Source organism: Paroedura picta, chromosome 14 (assembly GCF_049243985.1).
Source record: "Paroedura picta isolate Pp20150507F chromosome 14, Ppicta_v3.0, whole genome shotgun sequence".
Taxonomy (NCBI): Eukaryota; Metazoa; Chordata; class Lepidosauria; order Squamata; family Gekkonidae; genus Paroedura; species Paroedura picta.
The window spans coordinates 30591003-30604496 of NC_135382.1; the positions used below are offsets into that span (position 1 = coordinate 30591003).

Below are 13494 nucleotides of genomic sequence, written 5' to 3' on the forward strand. Positions count from 1 at the left end.
CACATGGGCTTTGGGGACTTGTTTCTTAATTTGCATTTGGACCCCCAAGAGTCAGGCTTTCCAAATGCAGTCCAGTCAGAGGGAAACAGACCCTTGGTGTCCTTACCAGGGTCTGTTGCATACACGTTGGTTAATGCATTTTAATCTACTTTAGAAGTAGATTTTCCTGTTCTGCACAGGAAAATCCAGCTGCAAAAGCACACTGAAAGTGCATTATCTTACGTGTGCAGAATGAGCCCTGAATATCCCCGGCAAGTCTGATCCTAGCAGATCTCAGAAGCTAAGCAGGATCGACCCCTGGCTATTATTTTAATGGGAGACCTCCAGGGATTGAGGTGGCAATTCCTTCAAGAAATACTAGGGGTTGTGACGTGGAAGCAGGCAATAGCAAACCACCTCTGGACCTTCTTTGCCTGGTTGCCAGGGATGTCCTGGCCACACTGCCCATGCCATATGATAAATAACAAGATCCTTGATCCATCATGGTCAGAAGCATCTCAGAGGGAGTGGCTCTCCGTCTTTCAGGCTGATGTCCTCCTCATCACCTGCTCCTTCATGGTTCTCACTTGGAGGTGCTGGGGATCGAACCTCAGGCCTTCTACACGCCAAGCAGGTGCTCTGCCACTGAGCCCCAGCCCCTCCCTCCCTCCCCCCCCACACTGCGGTCAACAAACTGCCTAGCCAAAGCGGCCCCAAGCCTTTCCCCCGGGCAGCTCGCCTCTCCTCCCGCAACACGTCTCTAAACACCACTGGAGAGCATATTTCTTTAAAAAAAATTTAATAGTCCATTGCAATATATTAATCTGTGATGCATGTTCTCATAAAAACACACAACTAAAAAGAAACACTTAATGAGAGTGGTTCGGGGGCGGGGGAAGAGCCGACAGCCCCCCTCTTTCCACCCGGAGCAGGGGGAGAGGGGGCTGAAAGGAGGAAGTGAAGGTGATAAAACCCCCAGAATTTTGGTGCGATGGGGAGGACGAAGGGGAACGTGGGGAACGTGGGCGGCTCCCTCCCACCCCTATTGCTCCGATCCCAGCTGCCGTCTTCGCAACAGCAGCCGCAGAAAACACCCACCGTTGCGCTCGGAGGCAGGGTGTGCGGAAAGGTCAGCGAGAGGACAGGGGGCTGCTGGGTAGTGACTCGGGATCCGGATGGAGAAACCCTGCCCGTGCCCCGCATTCCAGTCCCCCCGGCCAGGAACAAGGCGGCCACCCAACTGACCTCGGAAACGCTGCGATGCAGGGCACGGGGAGGAGGAGGAGGGGGGCCCAGGGCTATAGCGTAAGGACCGTACCGTCTTCCCGGAGGCTGCCTGCTCGGCTGCCCCGGATGGGGCTCCCGCTGCCGCTGTGACTGTTCAGGGAAGGCAGCGAGCCCTGGGAGCTGTACAGGGAGAGGCTGTGCTGCAGGCTCTCCAGGAGGCCGCCGTTGGGGCAGCTGGCGGGCAAATCGCTCTCAATCACCAGGTCGCCCTCTTCGTCGCTCTCCCCCTCGGCCGTGCTGCAGTTGCTCAGGTACTGGGAAGCCGGGCTGGGAGTCTGCTGACTGGGGGTGCTGTCCGTGGACACGCCGGAGCTGCCCGAGGCCTTGCTGCTGCGGATGACGTTGTTGCGCTGGTTGGCCGGCTTGACCGTGATGATGAGGTTGTGGCTGTTGGCGACCATCATGTCCGTGGCCTGGTCCAGGGACTTGCCCGCCACGTCGATGCCGTTGACCTCCAGGATCTCGTCGTTCACGGCCAGCAGCCCGGTGCTCTCGGCCAGCCCGCCCTTGACCAAGCGCGAGATGAAGATCCCGGGCACCTTCTCGACCCCCTGGGGGGCCACGCGCACGCTGACCCCGTCCCGGATGTAGAAGCCCAGCGGCTTGTTGGAGCCGTGCTTGTGCAGCCGCACCCGCCGGTGCGTCTCGGGCAGAATGTCCACGTCGATGATGGAGGAGATCTGGCGGAAGTCCTGCGGCATGCCGATCAGCAGGTGCGGCTTGGTACGCTGATGCACGGGCCGCAGGAGGCCCTTCTTCTTCCGCTGCAAGGAGTTGGAGGCAAAGACGCTGGTGTCGGCTTCTGCTGCAAGGGAGGAGGAAAGCAAGCAGGGATCAGAGGAGTGGGAGGTGGGCTGCCCAAGCCTCCCCCGTTACCATTAAAACCATCAGTCCTGCCTCTTTGCTATTCGGTTGCTGGCTTTCCATCTGTCTACAGCAGGGGTAGTCAAACTGCGGCCCTCCAGATGTCCATGGACTACAATTCCCAGGAGCCCCCTGCCAGCATTCGCTGGCAGGGGGCTCCTGGGAATTGTAGTCCATGGACATCTGGAGGGCCGCAGTTTGACTACCCCTGGTCTACAGCTTCTGGACCTGACTTGGATGGCCTAGGCTAGCCCTATCTTGTCAGGCCTCAAAAGCTAAGCAGAGTCACCCTTCGTCAGCATTTGAATGGAAGGCCACCCAGGAAGTGTGGGAACATGCAAGATGTGTGGCGTGCATGCCTGAAAAGGATGCAAAGAATGGCCTGCAGGGGGCAGTGGAGAAAAATGTGTATTTAGCATAGTTAGATCAGGAACTTCCTGATATTTTTTTCCAGGGAGTTTTCTCCTATGTCCTGATTGGCTGAACTGGAGACCTCCCTGCTTGCCTCCAGGACAGAGAGCATGAATGCAGAATAACTGTTAGCTAGGGCACTCGCCCGCCTCTTTTCTATAAAAAGTTGCTTTATCTTCTAAATCAAATTATTTTCAGCCCTTTTGCATGTTTAAACTCAGCCCACAGGCCAATCACCTCTACTCGCCTCTAGCAGAAAAACCCAGCTCTCTTCCTCTCTTGCCGTTTCCCTGCCAGGTCAGGCTGGGATGCGTGGGACCTGCCAGCCCAGAGGAACCTACCCTCCTCAGAGATTATACGTTGCGTATCAGGCTGGGATTAGAGAATGAATAATTCAGTTTTAATCGCTCATTTGAGGCATACCCGGCATATTTCACTTTGTTGCCGCCAGCTCCGAGCACAAAGGACGGGGTCTGGTGTCCCAGCAGCGGAAGCCAGAATCCGTTCATGCGCACCCCTTTGCCACAGGGGCCATGCCCAGAGCACATTCTTTCTCGCCCCCCACCCCCGGTTCCCACACTTTGGATTTCATCAGAAACAAGCAGCTCCAAAACCCCCAAAATCACTAACAGAGATAAAACCTGCCCCTTGACTCAAGCATTCCGCCTGCCAATTCAGCCAAGCGCCGAAAACAAATAAACCTTTGTTCTTGTTCTCATGTTAACAACGTGACAATTTAATTAGATGTATGCAAATCCAAAATGGCCTGCCGGTCATTAGAGAGGCCGAGTCAATAAACAGACAAATGAGAGAAACCAGCAGAGAAGGAGTGATAAAAATTATCTGGGGTGGTTTAAGATTAGCCATGAGTGATTCATTGCTCCACCTTTCTTCCCAATCGGGCATCGCTGATTTCTCCATCGTGTTACCCTCACACCAACCCTGTGAGGTAGGCTCGGTTCCCGTTGGCTCTTGTTACCCTGGGAAATATGCACCCAGCGATAAAGGGTGAAGGATGGAATGTGCTCTTTGATCACTGTCCAGAGGATGGACTGGACGTGGCACAAGGACATTTCTATTCTGCCTTTCTTCCAGGTGAGGCTAGAGGATGCCCAGCTGGGCAATGACCAAACCCATATCGGCCTTCAGAGAGCTACAGCAGCCTCCGCCTTTGGGCAATGGCCACATGCTGCAGGCACCGGTCTTTCCGAAGCCCTCCGTGCCAGTTCAGCATGAAAGAAAAGGAGAGAACATCACTTTCAGCCTGTGCAGAGCCAGGTCCTTCGCCCGTCCCCTGAGAATTATTCGGGAAACTCCTCTGCCTGCAGTCCTGCAGATGGTCACCGTGGCAGACTGACTCCGTGGGGGGCTCCTCCCTCTTTTGCAAAGGCCCCGAGCACCTGGCTTTGCTCTTTCCCCACCTGCAGCATATGCCAACCCTGCAGGGGAAGCAGGCTGAACACACCAGGCCCAAGAGAGCTGGAAGGAACAAGGAAGGGAAACGGCAGCCGAACCCTTGGTGGGAAAACAGGTATTGCTCCAGATGGATCTTCAAGAGGGGTCTTGTTAGCCTCACAACAACCCTGTGAGGAAGGCTCGGATGAGAGTGTGTGCCTGGCCCAGGGTCATCCCGCACTAATCCCTGATCCAAACTTGCGTCTCCCAGATGCTTTTCCCACGCTGACCACTCTGGCCCATTCCCCCCACTCTTCCCCTTTAAGATCCTTTATGCCTACTTTCTGTGGGAACAGCATCGATTCCAAGGAGCAGCTGGGGATGTCTTTGGCTTCAAACCCCTGCTCCCAAATGCCAACACCCCCCCAAAATGCAACCCGAGGACGTTCCTTTGCCCAAAGGCAGACTGAAAAACTATTCTGTCCCAGCCCCCATTCCCAGCAGCGATGGAATTTCAATTCAGCCAACATCTCCTTGTTCCCTTGGGGTGGTTTCTGGACCGCCCCTCCCTCATTCCCCACCAAGCAGGCCGAAGACCTCTGCTCTGCCTTGCCTGTCACAGGGGCGTCTCGCTGCATTTCCTTCCTCCAGGCTCCCAGAGAGAGAGATGTTGGCTGCAGGCAGGTGGATTTGAAGAAGCCGGACTTGCTGAGTCAGAACATTCCAGCCAGCCAGCCCGGCGAGGGCTCTAATAATTGGCCAGCCGCTCGTAAATAGCTGGAAGCATCCAGGCATTCGCGACTCGGCCTCATAAAAACAGAGCACGAGAACTCCAGCAGACAACGGTGCTACCTGGTTTGGAACCTGCACAAAACCTCTCTGGGGGGACAGATCCCTTTTAGCCATTGTGCCCGCTGCACCCTGGCAAAAAAAAGTCCACAAAAGCAATCAGCCCTGACCTCACAGCATCCTTTTAGTGACACGCTGGGCCGTGCAATTTGAACTTGGGCAGGGGAGAGATGCAGGTTTGACTCCCTGCTCCGACACGAAGGTACCTGTAGGGCAGGTGCAGCACCGAGGGGAGAGAGGGAATCATGGGAGGGGGCTGGTTAGTGCTACACTGAGACAGAGGAAGAAAGTAGCAGGAGATACTATGTTTTAATATCCTAGACGTGGCTGACGGAATCACGTTTGAGGGGCTTTGGCTCAGTGGCAGAGCATCTGCTTAGCACGTCGTAGAAGGCTCCAGGTTCAATTCTTGGCATCTCCAGTTAAAAGATCTGGCGAAAGGTGATGGGAAAGACCTCTGTCTGACACCTGGGAGGGCAGCTGCCAGCCTGAGCAGACAACCCTGACGGTTATGGGCCCAGGGTCTGGTTCAGTAGAAGGTCATTTCCTGCATTCATTGGACTCCCTGCATGGAGTATATAGCTGGAGGTATTACCCGCCAATAAAAACTTATCAAAGCAGAAGGGAGAGGCAAAAACAAGGTGCCACATACCTTGTTTCGCAAAGCTTGTCAGATGGGGCTCCCGAGCTAAAAATATCACACTGTTTTATTGAAGCACTGCCTATTTCTGGTCCCAGGAGAGCACACAGAGCTGAGGAAACCTTCCCTCCCTCTCAGTAAATTTCTCTATGGAGCCAGCAGTTAAGCCGGTAGCTAAGAGAGGACCCACTTGAGAGTCGCAGAGAAGGGAGCAGAGGTTAGAGAAGCCAGCCTCCAGTGGGATCTGGGCATCCCCCCCGAAATAAAGCTTGTCTCTAGAGGTCACTTTCCTAGAAGAAAATGAATGCTCGGGAGAGCAGACTCTCTTATAGCATTGTACCCCACTGAAGACCCTGTCCGTCATCAGATTTCCAAGAGTTTCCCAACCTGGATCTGGAGACCCAACCCACTCCATTCCCCGCTGGTGCCCAGGGTGGGGGGAACCCGGCATCCCTATCAGAGGAAGGCAATCCTTTGACACCTCACGTTCGCTCTCAGTAACTCTTGTTAGTCTATGGCAGGGCTAGTCAAACTGTGGCCCTCCAGATGTCCATGGACTACAATTCCCATGAGCTCCTGCCAGCAAATGACAAGAGGAAGAGGAGGAGCCAGACTATCTGGACCCACCTCTGCTGGAAAAAAGAAACCTTCTCTACCACCAAGTGTTTTTGCCTTGCTGCCCAGAATTACAGCTGACTTGTAGATCAGTTTCCTTGGAGAAAACAGCTGCTTAGACTGTACAGCACTACAGTCTAAACTCTGCCATCCTGAGGCTCAGATCACTGGCATTTCCCAGTCTGTTAGTATCTCTACATTGCTGTGGCATGTGTTCAAAGAGAGCTAGGAGGCATGGACCCTTCGACACACATGCAGTACAAATAGATCCAGCCAAAAAAATGATGGGAGAGGGGAGGTAGGTACATCAGTGTTCAAGGGATTGAAGGTCACTGCCCTAGTGTGTGGGTTTATTTAACCTCAAGCTACGACTTTCACGCTTAACTTAAAACACCCAAATCAGTGCTCCTCTAAGCAATACTATCTTTCTACTCCACCACTCGAGCCTTTCTTAGAATCAGGTCTTGGTTTAGGCAGGAGGCGTTAAAGAGGTCCGCAGGACACACCTTTCGCAAGGAGGCAAAACTAGGGAGAACATCTGGAGTTCAGTGGCTTTCAAAGCAGGGCCCCTGATGTTGTAATATCAGCCCCTGATGTTGCCGCTCCTACCCAATCCCAATGAAAAAAACATACACTTCATTCTAGGATTGCACCATTCTAGGATTGAGGGCGACTGCATAATACATTTATGCAACAGATTTAATTTGCATAGTTTATTTGGACAGGAGATTTTGGCAGAAGGGATAGCGTGGTTTTGGGTATGTTTGTTTGTCGTCCTTCTAACTGTGCTCTGAAGCATGACCGCTCTGCTGTAGCTCTTGGGGCAGCAAGACTGCTTTTAGCTACCCCCCCCCCAGTGGATTCTGAAGTCCTCTCCAAACCCTGAACAAGCAGGGAGGGAATCGAAACTTGGCCAACTCTCACAGGCTATTAAAAGAACCTCTGTTATAATTAGTATAATTGCCTTCTAAAGTCCAGAAATAAAGCCGTTCCTGCAGGTTGGCTAGCAGAAGGAATTCTTCTAGAAAAGAAGCATCGCTCCGGTTGAGAAAGGGAAGCTCCTCCGAGTTAAAGCATGACTGAGGACAACAGTGCTAATTGTTTCGGAAAACCAAACAAGTTCCGTTTGCACAGGCCTATTACCCACATGGAGAGCTCTCCAAACACAGAACGAACAGAAGACTTGCTTTTGTCCACCAGCAACCAAATTCTAGCACGGAGCATCTTTCCCAGGCCTGAACAAAGGACAGCATGCCATTCCCATGACGTCAGCCTACCCACAGCCCTTCCAAAAGTTTAGCTCTATATGAACATGCTGAGAGTCGGTTTGAGAAAGAGTTTGATGCCGTGGTTAAGAACAGCAGACTCTAATCTGGAGAGCCAGGTTTGATTTCGCCCTCCTCTACATGAAGCCTGATTGGGTGATCTTGGACCAGTTACAGTTCTCTCAGAACTCTCTCAGTCCCACCTACCTCGCAAGGTGCCTGCTGTGGGGAGAGGAAGAGAAGGAGATTGTAAGCCACTTTTGAGACTCCTTCGGGTAGTAAAAAATGGGGTATAAAAACAACTCTTCTTTTACATGAAAATGCTGCACAAATGTGAATTCAGGAGACTTTTCAGCCCACACTGAGTCAGCAAGAAAGCAACCAGTGGCACCCATGGCCTCTGGGCACCCTTCCACACGTCACAGGTCCTTCCCCTGGGTCTGCTAACTGTGGCTTTGTTCACAGGGTGAAGTAGTCACACTTGGGAATTCACCAGCACCTGTTTAACTGTGTACTGTCATAATGCGGAATACGACACCAAACTAGATTATTTACTGTTTACAGAATGGCCACCAAGCTTGTTGAAAAGATGTATCCTGGGAGTTTCACCAAGGGGGTGGACCTCGCCATTAATACCACCATAAAACATCCTGATGGGCCACTGGCCTGGGGGGTGGTGGGCTTCAGCTGAAGCCTGGGTTATTGTGGCTTTCCTTGCCTTGATGGGTGGAGAGGGGTGTGTATGTGTTGTTGTTGTTCTATTTGTTATCTCCTTAATAGGATGCCTCTCTTTACCCTCACCTGGGAGCTGCTTTCTGAACCCTCCCCTCTCCTGTGTACTAAACCAGGGGTAGTCAACCTGTGGTCCTCCAGATGTCCATGGACTTCAATTTCCATGAGCCCCTGCCAGCGAATGCTGGCAGGGGCTCATGGGAATTGGAGTCCATGGACATCTGGAGGACCACAAGTTGACTACCCCTGCTCTAAACCACTATCCACATGGCTCATCACGGAGATGCACATTTCTACCAGCCTCTCCCATAGAAGTAACATCCTCATGCCCCCACATACGTGCTTCCGGATTTAGCTGGCCACTTGTGATAGAGAACAGTCTTCTTTAAATTCGGGTTCCTGCTCTCCTTCCAATGGCAACAGCAATGTGAACTGAATATACTTGAATAAACCTAAATTTTAACTCTCCTTGGGAGTTTATTTGCTGCATGCAATGACGTGCTTCTAAAACTGGTCCCCACCTTCTATGATTAGCTAGGTATCCCCCCAAACTAGCCACTTTTCAAGGTCTCTGGTCAAAGCACACACCGCCTTCTAATTCCAACCGTAGGAGAAAGAATAAACTCGGATCACTTGGGGCTGCCTTACCCCGTTTCTGGATGATGACCCGGAGCAGCGGATTGGCAGACGAGAGTGCTTTGTGGTAATTGTCGTCATTGTTGATGGGCAGCAGGTCTCCGTGGACGTCCGTATAGCCGAGAAGAACGTCCACAGAGGGGATCTGGTGGACCGTCTGGATCAGCTGGTAGAACTCCTGGAAGCCACCTATGCAGGAGCGCTTCATGGCGAACCGGCGAAACTCAGCATCAAACTAGGGGAGAAGAGAGAAAGAGGTGTCACGGCCAAGAAGGAAGAGAGCAGACCGAAGGTAGTCCAGCACCAATCTGCCACATGAAACAGCCCTCGGAGGCTGTTTTAGTCTACTTTGAATTTTGGAAATATTCATAGATTTACTTTTAGATTTCTTTTCCCAGGCCGACGAGGAATTTATGCATGAAATTCATTCATACCCTGCTTTTCTCCCCAATGGCTTACATGGTTGTTCTCTCCTCCATTTTAACCCCACAACAGCCCTGAAAGGTAGGTTAGGAAACAAAGTGTAACTTGCCCAAAGTTACATAGTATGGGTAGACTTGAACCTGGGTCTCCCATATAATAATCTGACACTCTTAACCACTCACTAAAGGTAAAGGTAAAGGTATCTCCTGTGCAAGCACCGAGTCATGTCTGACCCTTGGGGTGATGCCCTCCAGCGTTTTCATGGCAGACTCAATACGGGGTGGTTTGCCAGTGCCTTCCCCAGTCATTACCACTCACTAACGTGGGCATTAAACCCCAAAACTTGGGCATTAAATCCATAATCTTATACATATAATTTATTTACAGTGTTTTTATAAAGTAAACAAAAATTCCTCAAAGCAGCCAAGAGTGTAAAATGGACAATTACAATTTATTTATTTTATTTTTGATTATTTAATTTATTTGTACCCTGCATTTCTCCCCAATGGGGACCCAAAATGGTTTCCATCCTTCTCCTCTCCTCCATTTTACCTTCACAACACCCCTGTGAGGTAGGTGAGGCTGAGATTGTGTATCTGGCCCAAGGTCACCCCATGAGCAGCCAGGGCAAAAGTGAGGATTCAAATGTAGGTTTCCCCGATCCTAAACATATCACATGGGCTCACTTGAAGCTATTGTGTTCTGCTCTTCTCTTTGAACAGGATACTCCTTGAGTCTCATGCCTCACTGGGAAGTCGTTCTCAGAGGACTCTTGGAAACGTCAGCAGCTCCTAGAGAGGCGGGCGATGTGTAAAGTTCTGCGCACAGTCCTTGCTAGTGCCACAGCACGTATGGGGGAAACCCTTGGAAGTGTACTGCAGATGCCACGCTCCAGGCCCAGGCAAGTCGAGAAGGTGGTCAAAGCCATAAACTAAAATCCTGAGCAGTACTAGCGTCTATCTATCCAGCTAGCCATGGTACTGACAACAGAGGACTCTAAAGCCTTTCCCCATAAGAAAGAGTAGCCATTTATAGCCACAACCAGTAATGCCCCAATATACATCCTAAGTCCAGCAAACTTCTCATTCTGCCCCATGGAAAGAATTCTGTGGAACTCAAAAGCCTGCAGCATAAAGCCACTAAGATTGGGCTCAAGATCACACACTTCATAGTCCTTCTGCTGGGAAAGAATCACCTCAAAAGGAATGGCCAAGGCCTCTCACTAAAGAACGGAACAAGATATCGAACCTACAGTTGCATCTTGGTTACATAATCAAAACACGCAGGGCTGTTATCATGAATCAGCAGTTTCCTTCATAAGTTTGATAGGTTACGGCCGCATCTTCCACGGTCACAACCATGGGACTGGCAGAGGCCAATGCCTTGGACCTTGATTAGGGGGTGTGCTGCCCACGAAAGGTGCAGGATTTGGTCCCGGTCATGCTACCAGAGCCAGCTGCCTCCCCACACAGGATCCATAGGAGAAAAAGAGCCTCTGATTCAACCAGGCCCTTTTCTTCACTGTGTAACTCTCTTCAGCCTCAGGTATATGCCTCACTCTGACAGTTTACAGAGCTGGCAGAGCCTCTGCGTGGCCCACAGAAGATCCCAGGTTCAATCCCTGGCATCTCCAGGTGAAAGGATCAGGCAATAAGAAATGTACAAGACCACTGCCTGAGACCCTGGAGAACTGCTGCCTGCCTGAAGGACCAAGGGCTTGACTCGGTATAAGGCAATTTCATGTGTGTTCGTGGGAGAGGCAACTATATACATAAGCCCTTAATACAGTCCCCATCCCAAAAATGCTAGAATGATCATTCCAGAAAGGTTCAGGGTGGCAAAGTCCAATTCAGCAGCAGCAAGACGTCTGTTATATATACGGGCAAAGTGCAAAGAAATCCATCCCTAATAACGTAATTTGCCACTACCGATGGATACATCTATCAATAGCAGGACTGTGTCAGGTTTTCTGCCCCCTAACGGCAGGTGCCGGATCCCAGTGGTGCCAATAGACGGTGGCTTCTCTCCAGCCCCGCCATCCAGGTTGGCCCCATCCTCCCTCCCAAGGGCTCCTATGGGTGGACAGATGGTCAGTGCTCAAGCCCTACATCTGGGTTTAGGGCCAGGAAAGCTCCAGAAATGCCAAGCAGCTTCCCTTCCAGTTCCGGGGAGGGGGGGTTGTGTCCCCCTGTAGGGGACAGAGGAATTCCCACACCCTCTCAGGTTCTGGCAAAATGCCAATTCCAGGTTTGTTGTTGAGGGGTACGAATGGGCATGAGGAACAGGTCTGGTAAAGCCTTTGAAGGAGTCACAGATCTCAGGTTCTACCCACCCCGGAATAGTGGAGGGGGGTTTCTGAGGGTTTCCCTCCACCCCGCCTGTTGTTATGCCCTCAAAGGCACAGGAGTCCAGGCTGCCCCATATAGCCCCGCACCTTCTCAGCACTTGGCAATGGGATTTTCCGGGAGAACCCGATCCAGCGTAATCCATGCGATCGGGGAGGGGGAACGACCTCTCCCCGGTGTCGGCGGCGCGGGGGGGGGGTGCAGCGCCTTCCCAGGCGTCCCCGCTGCTAAGTCGCCACCGGCTGCAGGCTGCTGCACCATTGCATAACCCGCGGGAAGGAAAAGCGGGCCGGGGGGGGGGGAGAGAGAAGAAGCCGGTGCCTTCCGCGGCTCATGCAGCGAGCCGCAAGGCACAGCTCTCCCCGCCACCCGAGCCATAATCCGACCCCAACGGGCGAGGGGCAGCAGAAACAATCGCTAGGCCGGACTCGACGCCCAGCGGGGCCCGGGACAGGAAGGAGGGGGGGGGGAGCAGACGGGCTGCATCGCAAGCTGCCAGAGCCCATCGCGTCGCGGGGCTGCAAAGCCGCTGAGCCCGGCCGGGGAGGGACCAAGGCGGCCGATTCCGCGATGCACCTGCTGCAAACCGGATCGCGGCTGCCCCCCACAGGGCAAGCAGCCGCCGGCGCGAACCTGGGCCCGAGGGAAAGCCGAGGGAGGCGCGGGAAGGAGAGGGCGCTCGGCCAGGCTGGCTCCTGGAGCCCTCCCGAATCGGGCAGCCCCCGCTCCCCTCCAAAAGCCCCGCGTGGCGGCAGCAGCAGCAGCAACAGCGGCTTCCTCGCCCCCCGTCCTCCTGCTCCTCCTCCCCGCCCCCCGGGGGACAAACGCCCTCACCTTGCTCTTGACCTCGATGACGGGCTCCGGGCTGCGCGCCGGAGTGCGGTGGTGCTTGGCCATGCTGCGCCGGGGCAGGGCCGGGCCGGGCTGGGCTGGGCCGGCGGCTGCTCCTACCGCCCCGCCGCCGCACTGCCTGCCGCTCCACCAGCGGGCCCCGCGAGCAGCAGGCGAAGGAAGGCGGCGAAGGAGCGAGGCAGCGCTCACCGGCCATGACGTCACCCCAGCAGGTTGGGGGGATGCCGCGCGATTGGCGTTGGCCGGCCGAAGGGGGCGGGCTCAGAACGTCCCCGGCGCTGGGATGGAAGGTTGCTGACAACGTCGCCTAGGTAACCGGGGCCCGGGCGTTCCAAGGTGTAGGGACTGCGCGAGATCAAAAGGAGGGCCGGCTGGGCGGCGGGAGCGCGGCCGGACAGAAAGTCGCGCGGGGCAGGCGATTTCCCCCCCTTCCGTCCCCGGCGTGTGGGAGCGGTCGCGAAGTTCCCCTCTCTCGCGCGCGTATTGTCCCTGCTCACGAGGAATCCGCCAAGCGGAGCTTCCAGAACCCGCAGGCGGCCTGTTCTTGCCGAAGACTCCAAATGCAAAGCGCGCAGCTTCGCGGTCCTCCCGCAGAAATGAAGGGAAGCGCCACCAGGGGGTGGGTGGCCACCCTTTGGCTCCGGTCCAAGTTCGGCGGGGCGGGGCGGCGGGAGAGAGGTTGGGTGGGGGTCTTTTGTCTTCCAAGAAGCGGGCTGCCGTCGAGAGACCCGCAAGAGACCCCCGAGTCCACATGGCCCCTGCCTGTAATTATCCAGCTGATTCACGGAGAGTCCTAAACCGGGTTCAGACCTGCGATTTAATTAGGATTTAGCTTCTATTTTTATGGCATCTTACACCTGGCCCTTGACATCTTTTGCGCATGTCGGAGCTTGATCCGCGTTGCCGCTGGGATCGTTAATAAAAGGAAGTCACACTTGGGATATAGTTTTTTCTTGGGTCGATGTAATGGAAGGACAGAGGGGCAAGCTCCATCCGGGCCCTGACTTCCCCTGGGAGCTTGTTCCACCCAGTGGTGGCCAGGAACAAGAAAACCCTGGCCTGGATCAAGGCCATACTCCTTTGGGGCTGGGGGCTCTCTGCCGGTTGGACTTGGGGATGTACCCAGCCAGGTGGTCCCTCAATTTGAGTCCAGTGGCACCTTTTAAATCCTTTTAAGACCAACAATGTTCTATTCAAGGTG

At 53.7% G+C, this 13494-nt stretch overlaps 1 protein-coding gene across 2 annotated transcripts; it reads right to left on the reverse strand.

Moving 5' to 3' along the window:
• Positions 1–761: 761 nt before the first annotated feature.
• Positions 762–12491, reverse strand: PARD6A (par-6 family cell polarity regulator alpha). Of its 2 annotated transcripts, none has more exons than XM_077310755.1 (3): positions 12276–12491; positions 8686–8908; positions 762–2068 (listed from the first exon to the last, which is right to left on the reverse strand). In XM_077310755.1, the coding sequence occupies exons 1-3, from the start codon at positions 12336–12338 to the stop codon at positions 1278–1280; spliced, it is 1077 nt and encodes a 358-aa protein (XP_077166870.1). In that variant the 5' UTR covers positions 12339–12491; the 3' UTR covers positions 762–1277. The 2 variants fall into 2 exon arrangements, with proteins under 2 accessions (XP_077166870.1, XP_077166869.1); XM_077310754.1 differs by having other exon boundaries at positions 762–2071.
• Between the last annotated feature and the right edge of the window lie 1003 nt (positions 12492–13494).